This window comes from Alligator mississippiensis, chromosome 1 (assembly GCF_030867095.1).
Source record: "Alligator mississippiensis isolate rAllMis1 chromosome 1, rAllMis1, whole genome shotgun sequence".
NCBI classification, from domain to species: Eukaryota; Metazoa; Chordata; order Crocodylia; family Alligatoridae; genus Alligator; species Alligator mississippiensis.
The window spans coordinates 434,718,076-434,736,697 of NC_081824.1; the positions used below are offsets into that span (position 1 = coordinate 434,718,076).

Below are 18,622 nucleotides of genomic sequence, written 5' to 3' on the forward strand. Positions count from 1 at the left end.
ACGCTGCAAGCCCTGCTCAGAGCAGCCCGGGCTCTGTCGCTGGCAGCAGCTTCCCAGAGCCAGGGCTGGCCGCAGCGTACCAAGCAAAACGGCCTTGCGTGCCACGCTCAGCACACGTGCCAGGGGTTGCTGACCCCTGAAGTAAACCATTGTCCTCTTGCACGCTGTAGAGCAAGCATACCAAATTGAGGTCTTTTAACAATTTTTCAACAGAGATTTAATAGTTGAGCACTGCTGGAGAGATGTTATGTTACTAAAAACTACTTTAAAATCAGAGAATTTGGAGAATAATACAGTACTGGTTTCGGAGATAATGGTACAACGTAGGTTCCTATTCTGTACTAAAATCTGGCTCCCAAAAATAGGGTGTCCTTTGTAATTTTCTCTTTCATTCTCTGCAGCATACTAACTTTAACACTTCTACAAATATATTCAGTGATGCTCCCCTGACAAGATGAATGCAGTTATATCAGAATAAAGGTACTTTGTACTGAAATAACAATTCACCACACAAAGTGAATAAGGCATTTTCAACAGATAAGCTGGGTCCACATTACAGGTTGATGCTATCTGAGTATACTCATTTATGTTCCCATGTAGCACATAAATTAACAGAATAGTTCACAGAACATTCTAACAAATGGTATTTATATGTTTAAACTTGAATTACAAAAAAAGGAAACGAGAGAGCAAAGATACATAATTTGATTGTGTAATCTGCATTTTGTGTTTTTTATTTAGATAAATAGTGCCCATAATATTAATGAAGAATACTACTTAAAGAACCTTCAAATTTAGGAGGCAAAAATCAACAATGCTAACTACTGAGTTGCTAGTGAGAAGTGATGTTGGATTTTACTGCCAGCCAGCAAAACCCGAAACGAGCTCAGTTGTTTACATAAGTAACAATCCTTCAGAAGTCAAAGAGCAGTAAAGGACTTAGAAGGGATGAGAACAAGACAAACAATAACAGTTCAGCCATTAAACAGAAATCTTTCTGTAAAAACTGTACTAAGTAATCTGACTGTCACTCATCAGAACAGAACTGGAATTAAATGTAGTTTGAAATAAAAATGAATCAACCTCACCTTCTCTGCAGTATTTAACTGCTCAAGATTACAGCCAGCCAGCTGCAAAGCTTCATCAATATCTTGTACGGTTATATTGTCCTGTGAAAAGAGCTGCCACAGAACTTTAAGTTTCTGTAGTATTCAAGTAAGTTTAAGTGTCTGACTACTTTTTCAAGTTATAAGATCTTTAAACAAGGAACCTGTATACAGCACTTTTGACACATACTTACATACAATAAATGACAATTATTAAAAGCTTACTGTATACTATCACCACAAAGAAATGGTTGCCTTACTAACTGCAGTTATTAGCGATGGTTCCATGTGTGGCATCTCTGTCTTTAGAAGACACCTTCCAATACGTAAATTCAAGAACTTGCAGCCAGCAGCATTCACTACAGCAACGCACATAGCAAACACATTCAGAGGTTTAGGGATGTAGCTTAACAAGGTTCAATTTTTATGCACTTAGTGCAGGACCAACATTCTGAAGAAACTGGGAAGATGCCTTATATTATTATGCCTTCATTATAATGAAATTTCAATTTGCAACATTACACAAATAAAATAAAATATTGCCTCATGTATCCTTAAAAAAAAAAAAAAATATAGTGCACCTAAAAATCAGTAGATGACTTGAGGATTGTCCTTTTGTGGAAATGGGGACCAATTGCATGTGTGACTATATGGACTGGATTGAAAAACTGAGCTCATGTAGTGAAGATGTTCAACCCATTCCATTCCTGAGGCATCTGCGGAAGCACTGTGGACTTTTTGTGAGTGTAGGTAGAAGATACTAGAATGTTCACAGACACTAGAACATAGTATAGTCCTCCAGTTGTGGGCCCCACATTTTAAGAACGGTGGAGTCATTCACAGACTAATACCTAACTTCTTAATATGTGGGGCCCAAAACTGGATGTACTAACCAGCTCTGAGAAGAACACAGTTTATCACCTGCCAGGTCTTATATACAAATAGAAACTGTATTTGCTTCTGCTGGCTCATGTTGAGTTTGATTCACCACAAGGCCCTTCAGACTCCAAAAGGTCTCTCAGTCTTTAGAAGAATGGTGGAGTCATTCACAGAAGGTCCAGGAAAATGTTGACCAAAAAAACCCAAGAATGAAACCCAAATTAGAATGGCCTAAAATGCTACCATGATAGCAACAAAGGTACCAAGAACTCTCATTAAGTGTGGCACCTATGAGGAGAAGGAGTTTTCTTGTGAAGACTGAGGTGAAAAAGGCATTGAGTACTTCAGACTTTCCTGCATCATCTGACTTTAATCCACATTCAGAAAGGGACCCACTTTCCCTGACCTTTCTCTTGTTACTGACACACTTGTAGAAACCCTTCTTGTTAGCCTTCACTTTCCCTTGCTAGCTGCAACTCCAGCTGTGATCTGGCCTTCTTGATTTCATCCCTGCATGACTGAGCAATACTCTTATGCTCCTCCCTAGTTATCTGTAAAAGTTTCCACTTCTTGTAAACTTCTTTTTTGTGTTTTAGATCACTGAAGAGTACCCTGTTAAGCCAAGCTGGTCTTCTGCCATACTTGCTAGTCTTTCTGTGCATTGGGATGATTAATTCCTGCACCCTCAGTAAGGTTTCTTTAAGATACAACTAACTTTCCAGGACTCCTTTTATTGCAGAGGAGCCTCCCATGGGATCCTGCCCAAAGTCTGATTTTCTGAAGTCCACAGTCCTTACTCTGCTGTTCTCCATCCTTCCTTTTCTCAGAATCCTAAACTCAATCATCTCATGGTCACTGCTGCCCAAGTTGCCATCCACTGGTACATTCCCCACTAATTCTTCCTTGTTTGTGAGCAGCAGGTCAGGAAGAGCATGTCTCCTAGTTGGCTTCTCCAACACCTGCACCAGGAAGTTGTCCCTACCATGCTCCAAAAACTCCCTGGGTTGCCTGTTCACTTCCATATTGCCCTCCCAGCAAGCATCAGGGAATAACACACATCCTCATCTGTTGAAGTGGCTGTCTCAATTTTATTATGATGTATGTCTGGAAGACAGAATTAAGGGCACTTGATCTGAAAGAGGCCAAGAAGCCATCAATTTGTCTCCCAGATTTGTGCTATTGAGCAAAAACAAGAGAAGCAGCTTTCACAGCCACTAAGGACCTACACTGCCCATCAAATATGGAACAAACTGACTTAAAGTGAGGAGTCTTAGTGAATATAGCAGCATGAAGGTGATACTGTAGCCTGTACTAGTTTAGTCTGGCTAGCATGGGTAACAGCAGCAGTAAAAACACTGTGGAATAGGTTTGCTAAGCACACGTGCATGTTTGCTATGACTTAGCACATGTTTGCTATCCAAGTATGATTTCACAATCATTGAATAGCTCATACTGATCAACAGCATGGACTTGAATGAAAGCTTGTTAGGTCATGCTCATTTCATTTAATTCATTCCTACCCTGACCATCATGTGCAAGTGCCTGGCCTGAAGATGCTTAATGAAAAGGCTCAGTACATTCTTGAGAAACAGCTATCAGAGCCAGAAGACTTGTTAGCTCTCACAGTTGCATTTCTAGCATTAATAAAAAACGGCTTACTGATAGCAGACTGAAATTACTTCTCAAACACAGAGTCTGTCTTCAAGGGTCCTTAACTTGTCTTGCACAGTTTTCACACAGATTAGGTTTGAAAAGCTAAACGTTGTTTCTTCATATTCTTTTGAAGTTGGTAACCGCAGTAAACATACTGAAGTGTCCTCTCTGGGACAAACAGATTATTTTGTTCTAGTGAGCTGGATCTCTTTATTAAAAAAATAGAATTACTTTTTTTGAAGGGCTGTCATGTGGATCACAGTCTTCATCTCTTTCAAGATGTCCAAGATAACATTGTTTCAAATCTAAAAAGCAAGTACATGAAACAGTGTTCACAATTAACCAGCTAGCAAGTAATTTAATCAAAAAAAAATCCCAAATTTTGGAGAGGGAGGGGAGGGATCTCCATGGAGACCGTCCTGGGACCTCTGCGGGCAGAATGTGCTAGGCTGGGCAGATGGGATGGGGCTGTGGGGAGTGGCATCCAGGATTGTAGGACAGTGACAGTGCAGGGCCAGGGCCTAAGCGAAGCTGCGATCTACTCCCTGCACATTCCTCTGATGGGCACTAGTTTCACAGGCAGAGATGTGTGGGAAGCATATCACAGCTCTGCCCAGGCCCCACACTGTCACTACCCCATGACCCCATGCTTGCTCGCCTGTCCCATTCTGGGATGCTGCTTCCTGCCCACCTGCGGCCCTTCCCATCCGCCTGGCTGAGCACACCCTGCCTACGGGGGTCCTGAACAGGTTCCATGGAGACCCCACCCTCCAGCTCCATCCAGCACTCCTGGCAGTGGGTGTGGGGCAGATGAGCAGGATTGCTAGGGCAGCAGGGTTAGGTTCAGTAGCAGCAGTGACACTGGCAACAGCAGCTAAAAGGAGCTGGGGCTGGCAAGAAGCTGAGCCTGGCCACTAATGGCCAGGCCTGCTGCAAGCCTGGGGGCACAAGCTATGGCCCAGGCTGCCCCTCTTGCCTGGGCCAGGCAAGCTAAGGTACCTGCCATAGGCTGGATAAAATCCCTTGGTGGGCCAGATTTGGTCCACAGGCTGTATTTTGCCCACTCCTGTGGCAAAACAACCAGAGAAAATACAAAAAAGCAGTAAAAAACACCACACAAGGACTGTATAGCTATAATATAGAAGAAAGATCCATTCTTGCACAATGTAGCTGGATTCCTTCCATAAATTATATAATGTATTAAGTAATAATATAAAACTCTTTCCATTTATTTTTTCTTCCTTTGGACATTTTTTCCCAAAATTAATGAGTATGTTTTAAAATTAAGGCTAAGAAGGTGAACACAAACATTTTATAGTGACTGAATATATTCCGAAGATCAATAATGGAATGGAGAAGGTCTGTTTAGTATCTATTATTTTTATGGTAATAAATCAGGGATCTGGGTTTTCTGTTTCCCCATGGGAAAACACAGATTTTCCTCTTTAAATAAGAAAAACACAGGAAACTGCAGGTTTCTTCTTGAAGGTTAGCAGCATTCCAGCCTGCAAAGAGCTGCTTGGGGCTGGGGAAAGTTGGGGGGGGGGGGGCACAAAGGCAACTGAAGACAGGGGGAGCCACGGGCTTATGCATATGTACACACATGGCTGGCATAGAGCTAGGCAGGGTGGTGGGAGCAGCTGGATATAGTTAAGTCTATGGGACAGGATGTGGAGTTGGAGGGCCAGGGTACCATCTGGGACCGGGGGGGGAGGGAGAGGAGTGTGTGTTGGGGCTGCGATGGGGTGGAAGGGGAGGAGTCAGGGACACTGGGATGGGTAGAGGGGTTAGGGGACTGTGGGTCAGGCATGAGGGGACCAGCATGGATTGGGGGGGGGAAGGGGGCACAGGGGCTGCAGGTTGGGAGTGAGGGACACCAGCATGGCCAGGGGCAGGGCACCAGCTTAATCAGGGCTACTCAGCACCACAAAGTAGCTGGGGGGGAGGAGGGAGGGAGGGGAACTGCCGCAGCTGTACCCATGTCCTGGTGAGCAAAGGGGGCAGGGAGAGCTCTGATTTTCCACGATACAAAAACCAAAACAAAACAAATATATAGGTAGTTGGGGTTTAGGTTGTAGCCGTGTTGGTCTAAGGATATAGGCAGACAAGGTTCCTTGGGTGAATTTGATATCTTTTATTAGACCAACCCAAATGGTTGGAGAAGAGTTATTAAGCAAGCTTTCGGGTTCAAAAACCCTTCGTCAGGCTAAGGACGCTGCAGCAGTTGCTGCATGCTCTTCCTGGATAGAATGAAAAGTAAGCAAGCCAGGGGCTGGGCTGGGGAGTCAGTTGCCAGGCAGACTGTAATGTATCAAAAATCCAATGTCTATGTTTAGTCCGTGATCCCTGGTATCCAGGAGGTTGATGAAATAGAGCTCATAGGCTCGTCTCTGGGAAGTGTTGTGTAAGTTTCCCTTGAGGATCAGGACTGAGAGATTGGAGAGAGAGTGGCCCTCCTGTGAGAAATGTGCCCCCACCCGTAATTGGGCGTTTCTGTCTTTGATGGATTTCCGGTGTGCGTTCATTCTGGTGCGCAGTTGTTGTCTGGTCTCTCCTACATATCTTCCATCAGGGTATTTGGTGCATTGGATGAGGTATACTATATTCCTGGAGGTGCAGCTGTAAGATCCTGGGATGCTGATGGCTCTGTTGTAGGGTATAGTAATAGTGGAGATGGTGGAGATGTGGGGGCAGGTTTTGCATTTCTTGTCATGGCACGGTCTGGATCCTTTTGGTGTGTTCTGGGGCTGAGGAAGTTTGCTTCTTGTGATGAGCTTGGCGAGGTTCGGTACTTGTCTGAAGGCTGGGATCGGTGGCTCTGGGAAGATTTTTTTAAGAATAGGGTCTTTTTCTAATATGGGTTGCAATTTTTTGAGGATTTTCCGTACAGGTTCAAGGGATGGGTGATAGGTCATAACCAGCGGTGTGCGATTTGTGGGTGTTTTTCTTCTGCACTGCAGCAGTTCTTCACGTGGTATCCAGGTGGCTCTTTCAAACGTGCGATCTACCTCTCTGGAGGAGTGTCCTTGCTGCGTGAAAGCCTTTTTAAAGGCTGGTGAGGTGGCAATCCCAGGTGTTCTCTTCAGTACAAATGCGGTGGTATCTGAGGGCTTGGCTGTATATCACAGCTTTTTTGGTGTGTTTCGGGTGATTGCTGGTTTTGTGCAGATGTGTGTTGGTCTGTGGGTTTCTTGTATACTGTGGTCTGTATTTTACCCTTCTGGATACTGATCATTGTGTCTAAAAAGGGGATGTTGGTGCTGGAGTATTCTAAAGAAAGTCGGATGGAGGGATGGCGACTGTTGAATTTCTGGTGGAACTCAATCAGAGATTGCAGGTTCTCAGTCCAAATGATGAAGATGTCATCGATATATCGTAAGTACAGCAAGGGTTTGATGGTGCAGTTCTTGAGGAAGTCTTCTTCCAGGTGGCTCAAAAAGGTTGGCATACTGTGGGGCCATTTTAGTGCCCATAGCTGTTCCCATCATCTGGAGGAAGTGTTGATTATTAAAAGTGAAATTGTTGTGTGTGAGGGTGAAGTGTATAAGCTCAGTGATATCTTTGGGTCTGTATTCTGGGTTGTAATCTTGTTCCTGTAGATATGCAAGGCAGGCATGGATGCCATCCTGGTGTGGGATGTTGGTGTATAGGCTGGTAACGTCCATGGTGGCTAGGAGTGTGTTGCTGGGAAGGTGGTCTATGTTTTTAAGTTTCTGTAGCAAGTCTGTGGTGTCTTGGACAAAACTTGCTCTGTGGGTGACAAGTGGTTTTAGGATGGATTCAACAAAACCTGATATTTCCTCAGTTAGGGTCCCATGGTTGGATATGATAGGTCTGCCAGGGTTCCCTTGTTTGTGGATTTTAGGGAGCATGTAAAAAGTCCCCGGGTTAGGTAGTGGGGGGGGGGGATCAAGGTCTGTAGTTTTTCTTGTAATCTTGGTGGAAATGATTTGATGGTATTTTGAGTTTTTTGGTGAAAAGGGGAGTAGGATCTTCTTGTAGTTCTTTGTAGTAGGTGGTGTCAGAGAGCTGTCTGTTGGCTTCCTTTATGTAATCCTCACGGTTTAGGATGACTATGGCTCCTCCTTTATCTGATGGTTAGATCTTAGAGAAAAGGATCCAGACCGTGCCATGACAAGAAATGCAAAACCTGCCCCCACATCTCCACCACCTCCACTATTACTACACCCCACAACAGAGCCATCAGCATCCCAGGATCTTACAGCTGCACCTCCAGGAATGTGATATACCTCATCCAATGCACCAAATGCCCTGATGGAAGATATGTAGGAGAGACCAGACAACTGCGCACCAGAATGAACGCACACTGGAAATCCATCAAAGACAGAAACACCCAATTACCGGTGGGGGCACATTTCTCACAGGAGGGCCACTCTCTCTCCAATCTCTCAGTCCTGATCCTCAAGGGAAACTTACACAACACTTCCCAGAGATGAGCCTATGAGCTCCATTTCATCAACCTCCTGGATACCAGGGATCACGGACTAAACATAGACATTGGATTTTTGATACATTACAGTCTGCCTGGCAACTGACTCCCCAGCCCAGCCCCTGGCTTGCTTACTTTTCATTCCATCCAGGAAGAGCACGCAGCAACTGCTGCAGCGTCCTTAGCCTGACAAAGGGTTTTTGAACCCGAAAGCTTGCTTAATAACTATTCTCCAACCATTTGGGTTGGTCTAATAAAAGATATCAAATTCACCCAAGGAACCTTGTCTGCCTATATAGGTAGTTAGAATTTATTGTATTATAAAATGATTGTGGCACTGGTAGGCTTCCAAATTGCTTTAAAATTGTAAATATACCAACAAACCACTGTGTTCAACTCATACCCATTTTATACACTTACACATAGTGGCATTTTTTTTTTTTTTAAATGGAAAAAAAAGAGTCACAGAAAAATGCTTATTTTGGTTGTTTTAAATCTGAGAATTTGGGATTTTGAAATGGAGAAAGCCATGATCCCTGCTAATAATATTAATAAAAAAAATCCTGACTGAACCTGCCAACAGGCTGTTGCTTTAGCAAACAGTTTGTATTATGTACAGACTGATGTTAAAATATTTGCAAAGGTAAAGAAGTAATCCTTAATTATAATTCAAAATACAACTCTAATTTGAATGTTTTAGTACAGAGCATTCACTCAAAAACCATGTTTCTGAGCTACCAAGCAGCTTTCAGAAAATTGTCACATTAACTTTCTTGTGTCTCATTTTTATTAAATGTGTTGTCATTTTCTATTGGGTTTAATTTGGTCAAAAATAATGCAAGTAGGATAGTACAACTAACATACTGAAAACCTAGACAAGAATGTAAATAGCAACATTCTTTCTGAAAAATACTATTTTTAGAAGTATTTTTCTGCTGTTGCCCGTCTTAACAGCCAACCCAGAACATAATAAGCATGCTCAAAATAGATAAAGAACTCAAACGGAAATAAGAAACTCAAACGATAACCCCTCTTCCAAAAATTGAAGCTTGTAACTAGCTACACAGATTGTAGACTTTTAAGAAATGTGTATTCTCCATTAGCTTCTGTACCATGTACTTCTTTAGTAGGCCTTAGGGTGCTTATTAGAAGTAGATAAATTTAAGCTAAAGCCAAGTTAACATAAGGCAGGAAGGGAAATGCCATCAAAAGAACTCATTCGTGTGCAAATCAATGTTAGGAATAAGGTTAGGTCAGTTCTAGGGCACCAAAATCTACATTAATGGTTTAAGGCTAGTTTAACTATAGCAGGGCTGTCCAACTAGTAGCTTGAAGGCTGCATGCAGTCCAATCCTCCACAGTTCCAGTTACTGTAGCAACTGGGGTTTCTGGGCTCTTCTTCCCTCCTCCGGCTTTTGGTTCTTGTTCTCCTCCCCTGCTCCTCACCCCCGTTCCAGAGGAGTGGGTCAGCAGGAGGGTATTGCATGCATAGCAAGAGGGAGAGCCAGACCGCCAGCACGGGAAGAGAGGGGCTAGATTGTCCATGCTGGCTGTGCAACCATAAGACCCAGACTACTCATCCTGCATCCAGGGCCAAAAGACCCAGGCTGGTAGTGTTAAGCTAGAAGTTGGGGAGATGGGAGAGAGCTGGGCTGCATGCATTGCTTGCATGCCAAGGGAGGCAGAAGAGCTGGACTGCTGCAGGACAGGGAGGGAACTGGGAGCCTGTGGCTCACACAGTGTGCAGCCCCAGGGTCTACAGCCTACTCAACACATGGCCCCCAGCTGCCCAGCAGTTGTACAGCCCTGAAGGATGACCTAAAGCACCTTTTACCATATCTGTGCTACTTTTATTTAAAAACTTTAAGTTTTAGATTGCAACAAGCAAGATAAAAAGGAAGCATTGTCCTAAGATGAGGTTAATGTGTACAGATGCACGCAAAGCAGTTATTCTTAAAACAGTCTCCAAAACTTGGGTAAGATTTCTCTAAGATGCAGGCCACCTGTTAGGATTCTTAAGATTTTAAACTTAAAATTCAACAGAAAGAATAATCTTAAAACCTAAAATTACCGAGTACTGGGTTACAAAGATACACATTATCTAATTATGTTCTTGTTATCTATTTTTTTAATTGTATTAGCCTTCATTTGCTTGCAATAAACACTTTAAGACCTTTAACAAAGTTTCTCTTAGCATTCACTCCATTGACAGATTTGATCTGGTTGGAACAGAGACTGCTTTAACTTCTGGAACCCCAGATTACCTCTGGAGTTCAACAATGCATCTAGGAAGTATTAGACAAAACTTTTCAAATTGAAGATAAATAATTAGAATCAAGCCCTTACCTTCCACATTCACCTCTTTTTTTAGTGAGCGACACACACAAAGTTTTCTTCTGTATGATTTGGTAACACTCTCTTGCAATGTTTGATGGCATTTCCTTCAGAGATTAAGATTTTAAGGTCAATGGGACATGACTATTTACAGTTCTTAACTCCCCCCCAAGATACAGCTCCCTTACTAAACATAATGTTATGTAGGACAAACATGCTTTCAAGTGGAGACACAGGAACAACAACAAAAATCTATGGTAACAACCACATCACTAACATGGGCATTATTGTAGCTAAAGTTCAAAGTATTTGACACATGGGCTGAAAAAATACTGTACACATAATTAAGAGCTACTCAGTTTAATACAGTTATTCAACCAGAAGCAGTTTACTGAATAAATCAGTTCCACTTCTGTGATAAAAGAACCATTCTATGCTTATTTGCAAATTGCATGACTGGAGAAGTGACTTGTTGACACAGTTTGCCACCATAATAAAAGTTATCCACATGGCTGCTGCAGGAAGCGCTGGGCAGCACTGAAGGGACAGTGCCATTTTTCCCCTGCACCAAGCACACTTCTGCCCCACCGGCTCTGCTGCTGCCGCCGCTGTTCAGTGTGAGCAGGCATGGGGCAGGGCAGGGCTGCGTGTAGTTCCCTTCCAGTACTGTGGGGTTGGGGCCAGAAGCTGCCTAGAAAGGCAGTCCTGCATGAAGCCACCACAGCCACGCTGCACGCCCAGGGGGTAGCAGGATGCACAACAGGCGGGCGGTGCAGCGCAGGAACGGGGGCTGGGTCAGGGCTGTGCCTGTATCCGGCTGATTGCTTCTGCTGGGTTCAGTCCAGAGGAGGTGTGGGGTGGGGCTTGGGCTGCGCTCTGTTGGCAGTGGTGGGGAGGTGCTGCATGGCACTTGGGCTTTGGGTTGTTGCGGGGTAGGGGTGGGCGATCTGCTCATGGGGGGGGGGGGGCACTCCCATACACACCCCATCTTACCCACAAACCCACTCTCCCCCACACACAAGTCAGTCACACTCCTCACAAACTTCACACTCCTACACCCATCCATGGGTTTCAGGGGGGAGCCCTGCTCACTACTACCTGCACGCATGCCACCCTCCCCCTCTACCCACCCCACAAACCCCATACTCACCCACACATCCCTACAAAACATACCCCCATAAGCCCTTCATACCCACCCACATTCACACACACTGCCACGTCCACCCCATACCCCATATCTACCCACAGCTCCCCACAAACCCCATGCCCAGCCACCCACCCCCTGCACTATGAAGACTTCCTCTTGTATTTTGAGCTGTTATCCAATCACCTCTCTATATACACATGATGCAAAATCTTTTAAAAATAAAATATTATTCTGGATGTTAGATTTTTAGTATATACTTTTTTTCCCCCTCTGATTCCAAGATGGCAAACCCCACTTCCCAAAAGAAGCACTTCCGGGGCAAGGGCAGGACTTCCAGTACCAAGATAGCAACCAGAGGGCAGGGCACCAGTCAAGGGGCAGGGCTATCCTTGCAGCCCTTGACAACTCACCAAAACTTGTTAAGCAGCCCTTCAGCCGAAATAAATCGCCTACCCGAGTTAGCGTCCCACAGCTATTTTTAAACACGTGGGAGTTTAATACACATGACACTGAGGCAACGCTAGAGTGTTATAATTAGAATGCGGAACAGACTTGATTAATCAAGTCTGCTTTTTCACACTCTAATAGAAAGTGAACAAGCACATCTAAAGGCAGAAGAAGATTTGCACCTACTTTGTAGACTGCAGTTTTCCTGTATGAAGCTCTTCGCAGTCATCCATCTGGCAGAAATGCTTGTACTTAGTTACAGTGGTGATAGCCTTTCAAAAAATAAAACCAACAGAAAACATGAATTTAACAATTGTTACGTTGTATTAAACAACGCCACACTTTTCAGATCTCAATTTTATGCACCCATAATTAAATTATTTTATTCAATCAAAGTTCAGATTAAAAAAAAATGAATTGGCTGAAAAGACTTAATAATTAAGAGCCTACTCAAGTTCTACAAAAATGTTGCCAGCATTTTCAGTTAACACTAGAAGGCTGTATTTTAAGAACACATGCACTATAACTGGGTAGACTGAACAGAAATAAATGTCAAAGCCTTTAAATACAGCTACAGACCCCTTTATTTCCACAGTATTTCAGATAAGCCTGGTGCATCCCCCTTCTCTACTCTTGTGCCATGCCACTGATCCCTCTCCTCCACAGCCTTCCTTGCTGCTCTCTCTTGCCTCCAACACTGCTGAATGTGGCCCTTTCCCAATGCCACTGGGAACAGTAATGGATGGTACATGATGGAGGTGGCAGCAGGAGGCTTGGGCACTGTGGATGGAATCAGCAGCCTGCCACTCTAAAAGGTTACCAACCCCTGGCATACGGTAATATCTTGACTTCTCCACAAAAAAGCATCATGTTCAATCAAACAAGCCCTGATGAGGAAATTCAAGCTCTTATTGACAGAAAAAGGAGAGCCTTCAAAGCTTGTCTTGCTTCCATTTGGAATTGGCATCTGCCATTTAAATCACACTGAAGCAGAGACCCAAAAGAAAATTCAAGAGCAAAAAGAACAAGTGGCAGGAGGACAAAGAAAGAAGATACAAAAGTTTACTTGGCAGCCACAGTATGTGTAGTTCTCTCAGCACAACCAAAGCTATCTATGGCCCAAACACACTAGACGCCGCTCCTGTGAGGTCTGAGGATGGAACAAACACTCTTTAAAAGATAGCTCCATCAATGCACAGTAGAAGGAATACTTTCAAGAGCTTTTGAAATGAGATTTTAGTGTCAAAGATAATACCAAAGACATTAAGGACTACCTTGCAGATGTACAAACTTAAATCAAGAGGCTTTAAAAGCTGCTGAGCAGGTAATAAGCAACAAAAAAAGCATGTGGTCCTGAAGAAATCTGTAAGCATGGTGGGAGAAACTCCCCCCACAAAAAACTTCTCCTCTCACCCAGTACATGCCATTATTCTGAAAATCTGCAAACATGAACAGATTCCCAGTGAGACTTAAGAGATGCTAGAATTGTAGCTATCTTCAAGAAAGGAGATAGATCAGATTGCAGCAATTACCCTGGCATTGCACTCCTGTCCATAGCTGGGGAGATCCTCACCCACATTCTCAACAGACTCGCTCCCCATGCCAAGGAGCTTCTACCCGAGTTCCAATATGGTTTCAGACCATTTGGAGGCATAACAGACATGATCTTTATTGCTACACAGCTGCAGAAGTGCCATGAGCAACATAGATCTTGGTTGAGAGAGAGGCCCTACAGAAGATCTTGATCAGATTCAGATGCCTGCCAAAATGTTGCCATCAGACTTCTTCACGACAACATGACAGCAATTGTCCTAAGCAATGGCTTGGAAACAGACTTCTTCACCATCAGAAGTGGAGCCAAGCAAGGATGAATGATTGCACCACCACTTTTTTACAAATCTGTATCGCAGTTATTCCATAGCTCATTGATGACAGATTTCCATCTGGAGTCATCATCCAGAATTGCACAGATGAGAATCTCTAACTTCAACCAGTTATATTCCAAATAAGAGACTCCCAATACCTCCATTACTGATCTGTAGTACACTGACAGTTTCATCCTCTGGGACCATTCAATGGAAGAGCTTCACATTACTCTCAATTGCTTCTATGAAATGCTTGGACTCACCGTCAACTTCACAAAAACCAAGATCATTTAGCAACCCACTGAAAACCAACCAGCTGCTTCTGCACATATTACAATTAAGAGTTTAGTTTCTGGAGAACATTAAGCATTTGCCCTACCTGTGTAGTCATTTCCCCCCACCCTGACTAATAAACATACATATTCAACACAAAATAAAATTTGCCAGCGCTGCCTTTGGTCATCTCCAAAATTGTGTCTTTGATTATCATTACATCAGAACCCAAACCAAACTTCTCATTTACCAGGCTGTTGTCACTATACCCTGTTGTACGGCTGCAAAACCTGGACAACTTACCAGAAACACCTGAAAGCCTTGGAATGTGACCATCAGTGATGTCTGCAGAAAGTCCTCCATGTCAACCGGAAGGACAGAACAGCGAATGCCAGCATTCTGGCTCAAGCAAACACCACTAGCATTGAGCCATGCTTATATGGCATCACTGGACAGGATCTATCATAGAGATGCCCAACAACCAGTTCCCAAAACAGGACTTATGCTCCCAACTCCTTTATTTCCCCACTCTAGAGGTGGGCAAAATTGTGTTTGATAACATCTTTTATTGGACTAACCTTATAGTTGGATTTTTTAAAAAGGAGAAAAAGCCAGGAAACCATAGGTTTCCCCTTGCAGGCTGGCAAAGTTCTAGCCTGCAAGGAGCTGCTTAGGGGCAGGAGGGTGATCAGAGGCAGGGGGCCATATGCATTTGCATACACCCACATTGCGCATCACGAGCATGCAGCCAGGCCCCTACTTGAAGGTCTGTGGAGGAAGGCATAGGCGATGTGTGAGAGGGTGGGGGCATAGGTGATACATAGGAGGGCAGGGAAGGGACCCATGAGTTTTGTGACCACAGCAGGGCACAGGGCTGTAGCCTAACCATACCAACTGATCATTTAATTAATGGCGTGATAGTAACGCACCACAAAGTTATTACATATATTTTTGTGGAATAACTTTATGGCTTATTCCTCCTTTCATCACAGCATTAATGGATTGAACATCTGGCTGGGTGACCAATTATCAGGTCTTAAGTGTAGATACTGTCTTAAGAGTATGGCTTTCCTAAAAAAAAAATTAACACCCGAGTAACCACTTTGCAAAAAACCCCAAAGCACCCCCCCCCCAACAATTATTTATCCCGCTGTAATCCCACCTAATCACATGTAGCAACTAGGCTTCTGGGACATATTCTATGGTTCTTTGCACTGCAGTAAACTAAGTCACTATGGCAGTAGTTTTAAACCTTTTTAAGCTTTCAAGACTCCACTTGAAAAATGCCACTTCTTATCTTTCACTTATTTTTTGATTGTGGAAAAATACTAGAGGAACTCTTCTGTTGCAATGAACTCAAAGACCACAACAGGCCAGAATGTTTTGGACATTATGGGTTCTTACTTGAAATATCTGGGTTTGTCCTGAAAAATCACGCATGGTAGGTACCTGGCACACCTATTGGGGCTAATATTGTGTAGCACCTTTAAAAGGATACCATGGCACCCTGCCTGAGAATCACTAGAATTTCCCTGTGAACTATGGAGGAACTGTTAACAGTTAACAAGCTGTATTATTTTGAGCTTTGGCAGACCAAAGTCAGCCAAAACAAAAGCATCACCATAGTTAATCTAAGCATCTGTGTGTAAGGATGGGACTAAAGATAGGAAAAACTCAAGCCATGACTCAAGTTACCTTCATTACAAAGTTAATCTCTTACCATTATTTACTTGAACAAACACATTTACTGCACACCAAATAAGGTTAAGACCCCATATACAAACAGCACTGAAAAAGAAACTGATTTAAAAAAAAAATGCATTTTTATTTGAAACAGCTGCATTAAAAGGTCAATAGTGATCAACAATTACAGCTAAGTTTTTCCTTATAATAGGATATAAGTATGGCATCTGAGCTATCGCTGGGCAGCATTTTCATTAGCAAACTAACTTGACATTTAGAAGTTACCAACACTTACCTCACAATCATGAGGTATTTTCGTACTTGACCCATGTGCTACTGATAAATGTAATTCACAGATGTCCTGTCCACGGTGTGATGCATGGTGACAACTGCCTGATTAAATCAATTAAGCAGTAAATATTAGCAGTATCTAAATGCAATTTCAGCATTTTTCACAGTTGAGCATTTTTTTAAGTGACAGTTCCCATGTAAAGACACCCAATTTGCAAAAACAGTAGGATTATTTAAGAAGAAAACAGGAATCTCAGGACAAAAATCACAATTTCTAGCAGTTATCAAAAAGATATTTGAAAAGAATGGTGGAGAGAGAAAACAACAAAATCAAAACCAAACAAGTAAAAAGATCCATGTCTTCAAAGCCTAGCACTTTTCAACACAATTTTTATGCACAGCTATGCAGCTTTCTTGAGATTCAAAAAATTAAGAGCAAAACTGACTGGGCTCCAGTTTTTTCAGGTGGACCCGAGTTCTTGGATTGTTCTGAAAGGGGAAATTTACAAATACCAGGGAACATGATTATTTATAAAGATATTAGAAACTGGTTACATCTTTTACATATGCAAGCATAGAGGCTGCCAACAGGCACTGGAAATTGTTCTGGGAGAGGAAGCAGCACAAGCATACAGCCTGCAGCTGACCCCTCTCCGCTGCCCTTCATACCTTCCCTGGACCAGGGATCAGTCTAGGAAACAAGTGGGAATCACTCCTCCCAGTCCCAGGGGGACTGGAGTAGCAGGGCAAAGCCTCCTGCCTGGTTCCCAGAGCAGACCTTCAATTAGAGGGCTCAGCCGGGAGCACAGCTGGTGCCTGGCTTGTTAAGTGTGGCACAGATGAAAGCTGTGCCCCCAGCCTCACCACACAACCAAGGTTGTCCCTGGAAGTCCTGCAAAGACAAGGTCTGTGCCACCTAACCCTCCATCAGCTCCTGCTACTACTTCCAGGGAGCTCCCTCACTCACCCTTGCCTCTACACAAGCAGCAGCTGCAGTAGCAGCTAGCAGGCAGCCCTGTTCCCATTGTTGCCCAAGGACAACAGGGACAGGGCAGTCAATCTGTCACTATATGAAGAAACACTTCCCAGTCCAGGCTGCCAGTGCCCCCTTTGAAGTACTGTGTGTGCAAGAAGCTGGTTCCTAGTCCCAGGTTGCTCACAGGCCAGGCACTTTAAAGTCTGTGCCACCAACTCAGGGAATGGGGAGCTGCTTCCCATTGTCAAGGCTGCCAGCACACCCTTTAAAACTTCCCAATCTGTGAGCAGTCCCAGACCAGGCAGCCACTTCCAAGTCCCAGGCAATTTGCATGCAGGGCACTAAAGGGCATGCCAGCAGCCCCAGGGCCAGGGCTGCATGCTAAACACCCAGGGGTGGGCAGGACTGCTTTCATCATCACCAGGTAGGGACAGGGATACATGCTAGACACCCTGGAAGGGGATTCTGCTCCCTAACTAGCTCCTGCAGCTGCTGTCCTGTCCCAGCCACTCTGGCATCCTCACTGCTGCAGAGCACCCTGCAAACTGGACGGTCTAAGAAGAAACCTGCAAAAGCCAGAAACATGCCAAAACTTCTTTCCATTTCTGCACAAAACAGTTTCCAGCTCACGCAGACAGGCAGGTACAGTACTTCATTCCCAGTCAGACATGCCAAGGCGGGAGCTAGTCTCTGGTTTCTTCAGGCTCCCTCCTAGGCGGGTGTCAGCACTTCATGGGGGGCCCATCCTAGAGCCGCAGGCAGGCGGGGCAGCCCAGGCGGAGGGCTACGACCTGCGGAAGCGCAGGAGAGGCACAGGCAGGCTCTACCGATACGAAAACAAGAGCCCAAGCCCTGTTGCCGCCACCTCGAGGAGGCGGCTCAGGACTTCGAGAGTTGCAGCCCGGGTTTTCCCGCCTACACGGGCCGCTTCCCCCGACGCCCGCGAGGCCACCGACGGAGTCGCCTCAGCCCGACCAGGACCTCGGCCCGCCGCGGGCAGAGAACGAGGCCCAGGCTCACCTTGGGGCTTCCAGTACCGCTGCCGCCCCGCTCCGCCCGCCATGGCACCCCCACTCCCTGCCGGCCACGCGCTGTACACGCCGTACGCACGACCCAGCCAATTAGAAGCTCGCGCTCCCTACTCTCAACCAACCACGGCACGGCGGACACGCCTCCGGGGGGCTGCCCCCGCCTCCCAGCGAATTTGAAAGGCAAGTGGGGGTGCATCACGTGGCCTCGGGGGCGGGGTGGGCGGGAGTACCGGCGGTTGGGGGATACGTGGAAGCAAGTAACGGCTCCTTGGTGACGGTTATTGGCCCAACCGCCCGCGGGGGGGCGGGGCAGCAGCGGTTACGTTTGCAGAACTGAGGTTGGGCATGTGGTGACCGGAAGCTGCCTGGCATCTTGCTCCACTGGATAGTTAGTCTGGTACAAGAGGGCATAGAAAAGCCCCTCCTGGCTTCTTGCATATTCTCTGGCTCCTCACGGTGACACCAACACTCCAGCTCCTTCAGTTAA

At 44.8% G+C, this 18,622-nt stretch overlaps 1 protein-coding gene across 5 annotated transcripts in view; it reads right to left on the reverse strand.

Moving 5' to 3' along the window:
* The window catches only part of RNF17 (ring finger protein 17), a 124,076-nt gene extending 105,742 nt beyond the window's left edge, over window positions 1-18,334 (reverse strand). For 3 of the 5 annotated variants that reach the window (XM_059720730.1, XM_019481986.2, XM_059720726.1), the window contains exons 1-6: window positions 18,125-18,206; window positions 16,133-16,230; window positions 12,203-12,288; window positions 10,435-10,529; window positions 3,870-3,943; window positions 1,089-1,202 (exon numbers count right to left, since the gene is read on the reverse strand). In XM_059720730.1, coding sequence (XP_059576713.1) covers window positions 1,089-1,202; window positions 3,870-3,943; window positions 10,435-10,529; window positions 12,203-12,288; window positions 16,133-16,230; window positions 18,125-18,167 — 510 coding nt within the window. In that variant the 5' untranslated portion in view covers window positions 18,168-18,206. Of the gene's footprint in view, window positions 1-1,088; window positions 1,203-3,869; window positions 3,944-10,434; window positions 10,530-12,202; window positions 12,289-16,132; window positions 16,231-18,124; window positions 18,207-18,257 lie in introns of those variants that run through there. The other 2 variants (XM_059720734.1, XM_019481987.2) reach the window with 2 other exon arrangements.
* Window positions 18,335-18,622: the final 288 nt, after the last annotated feature.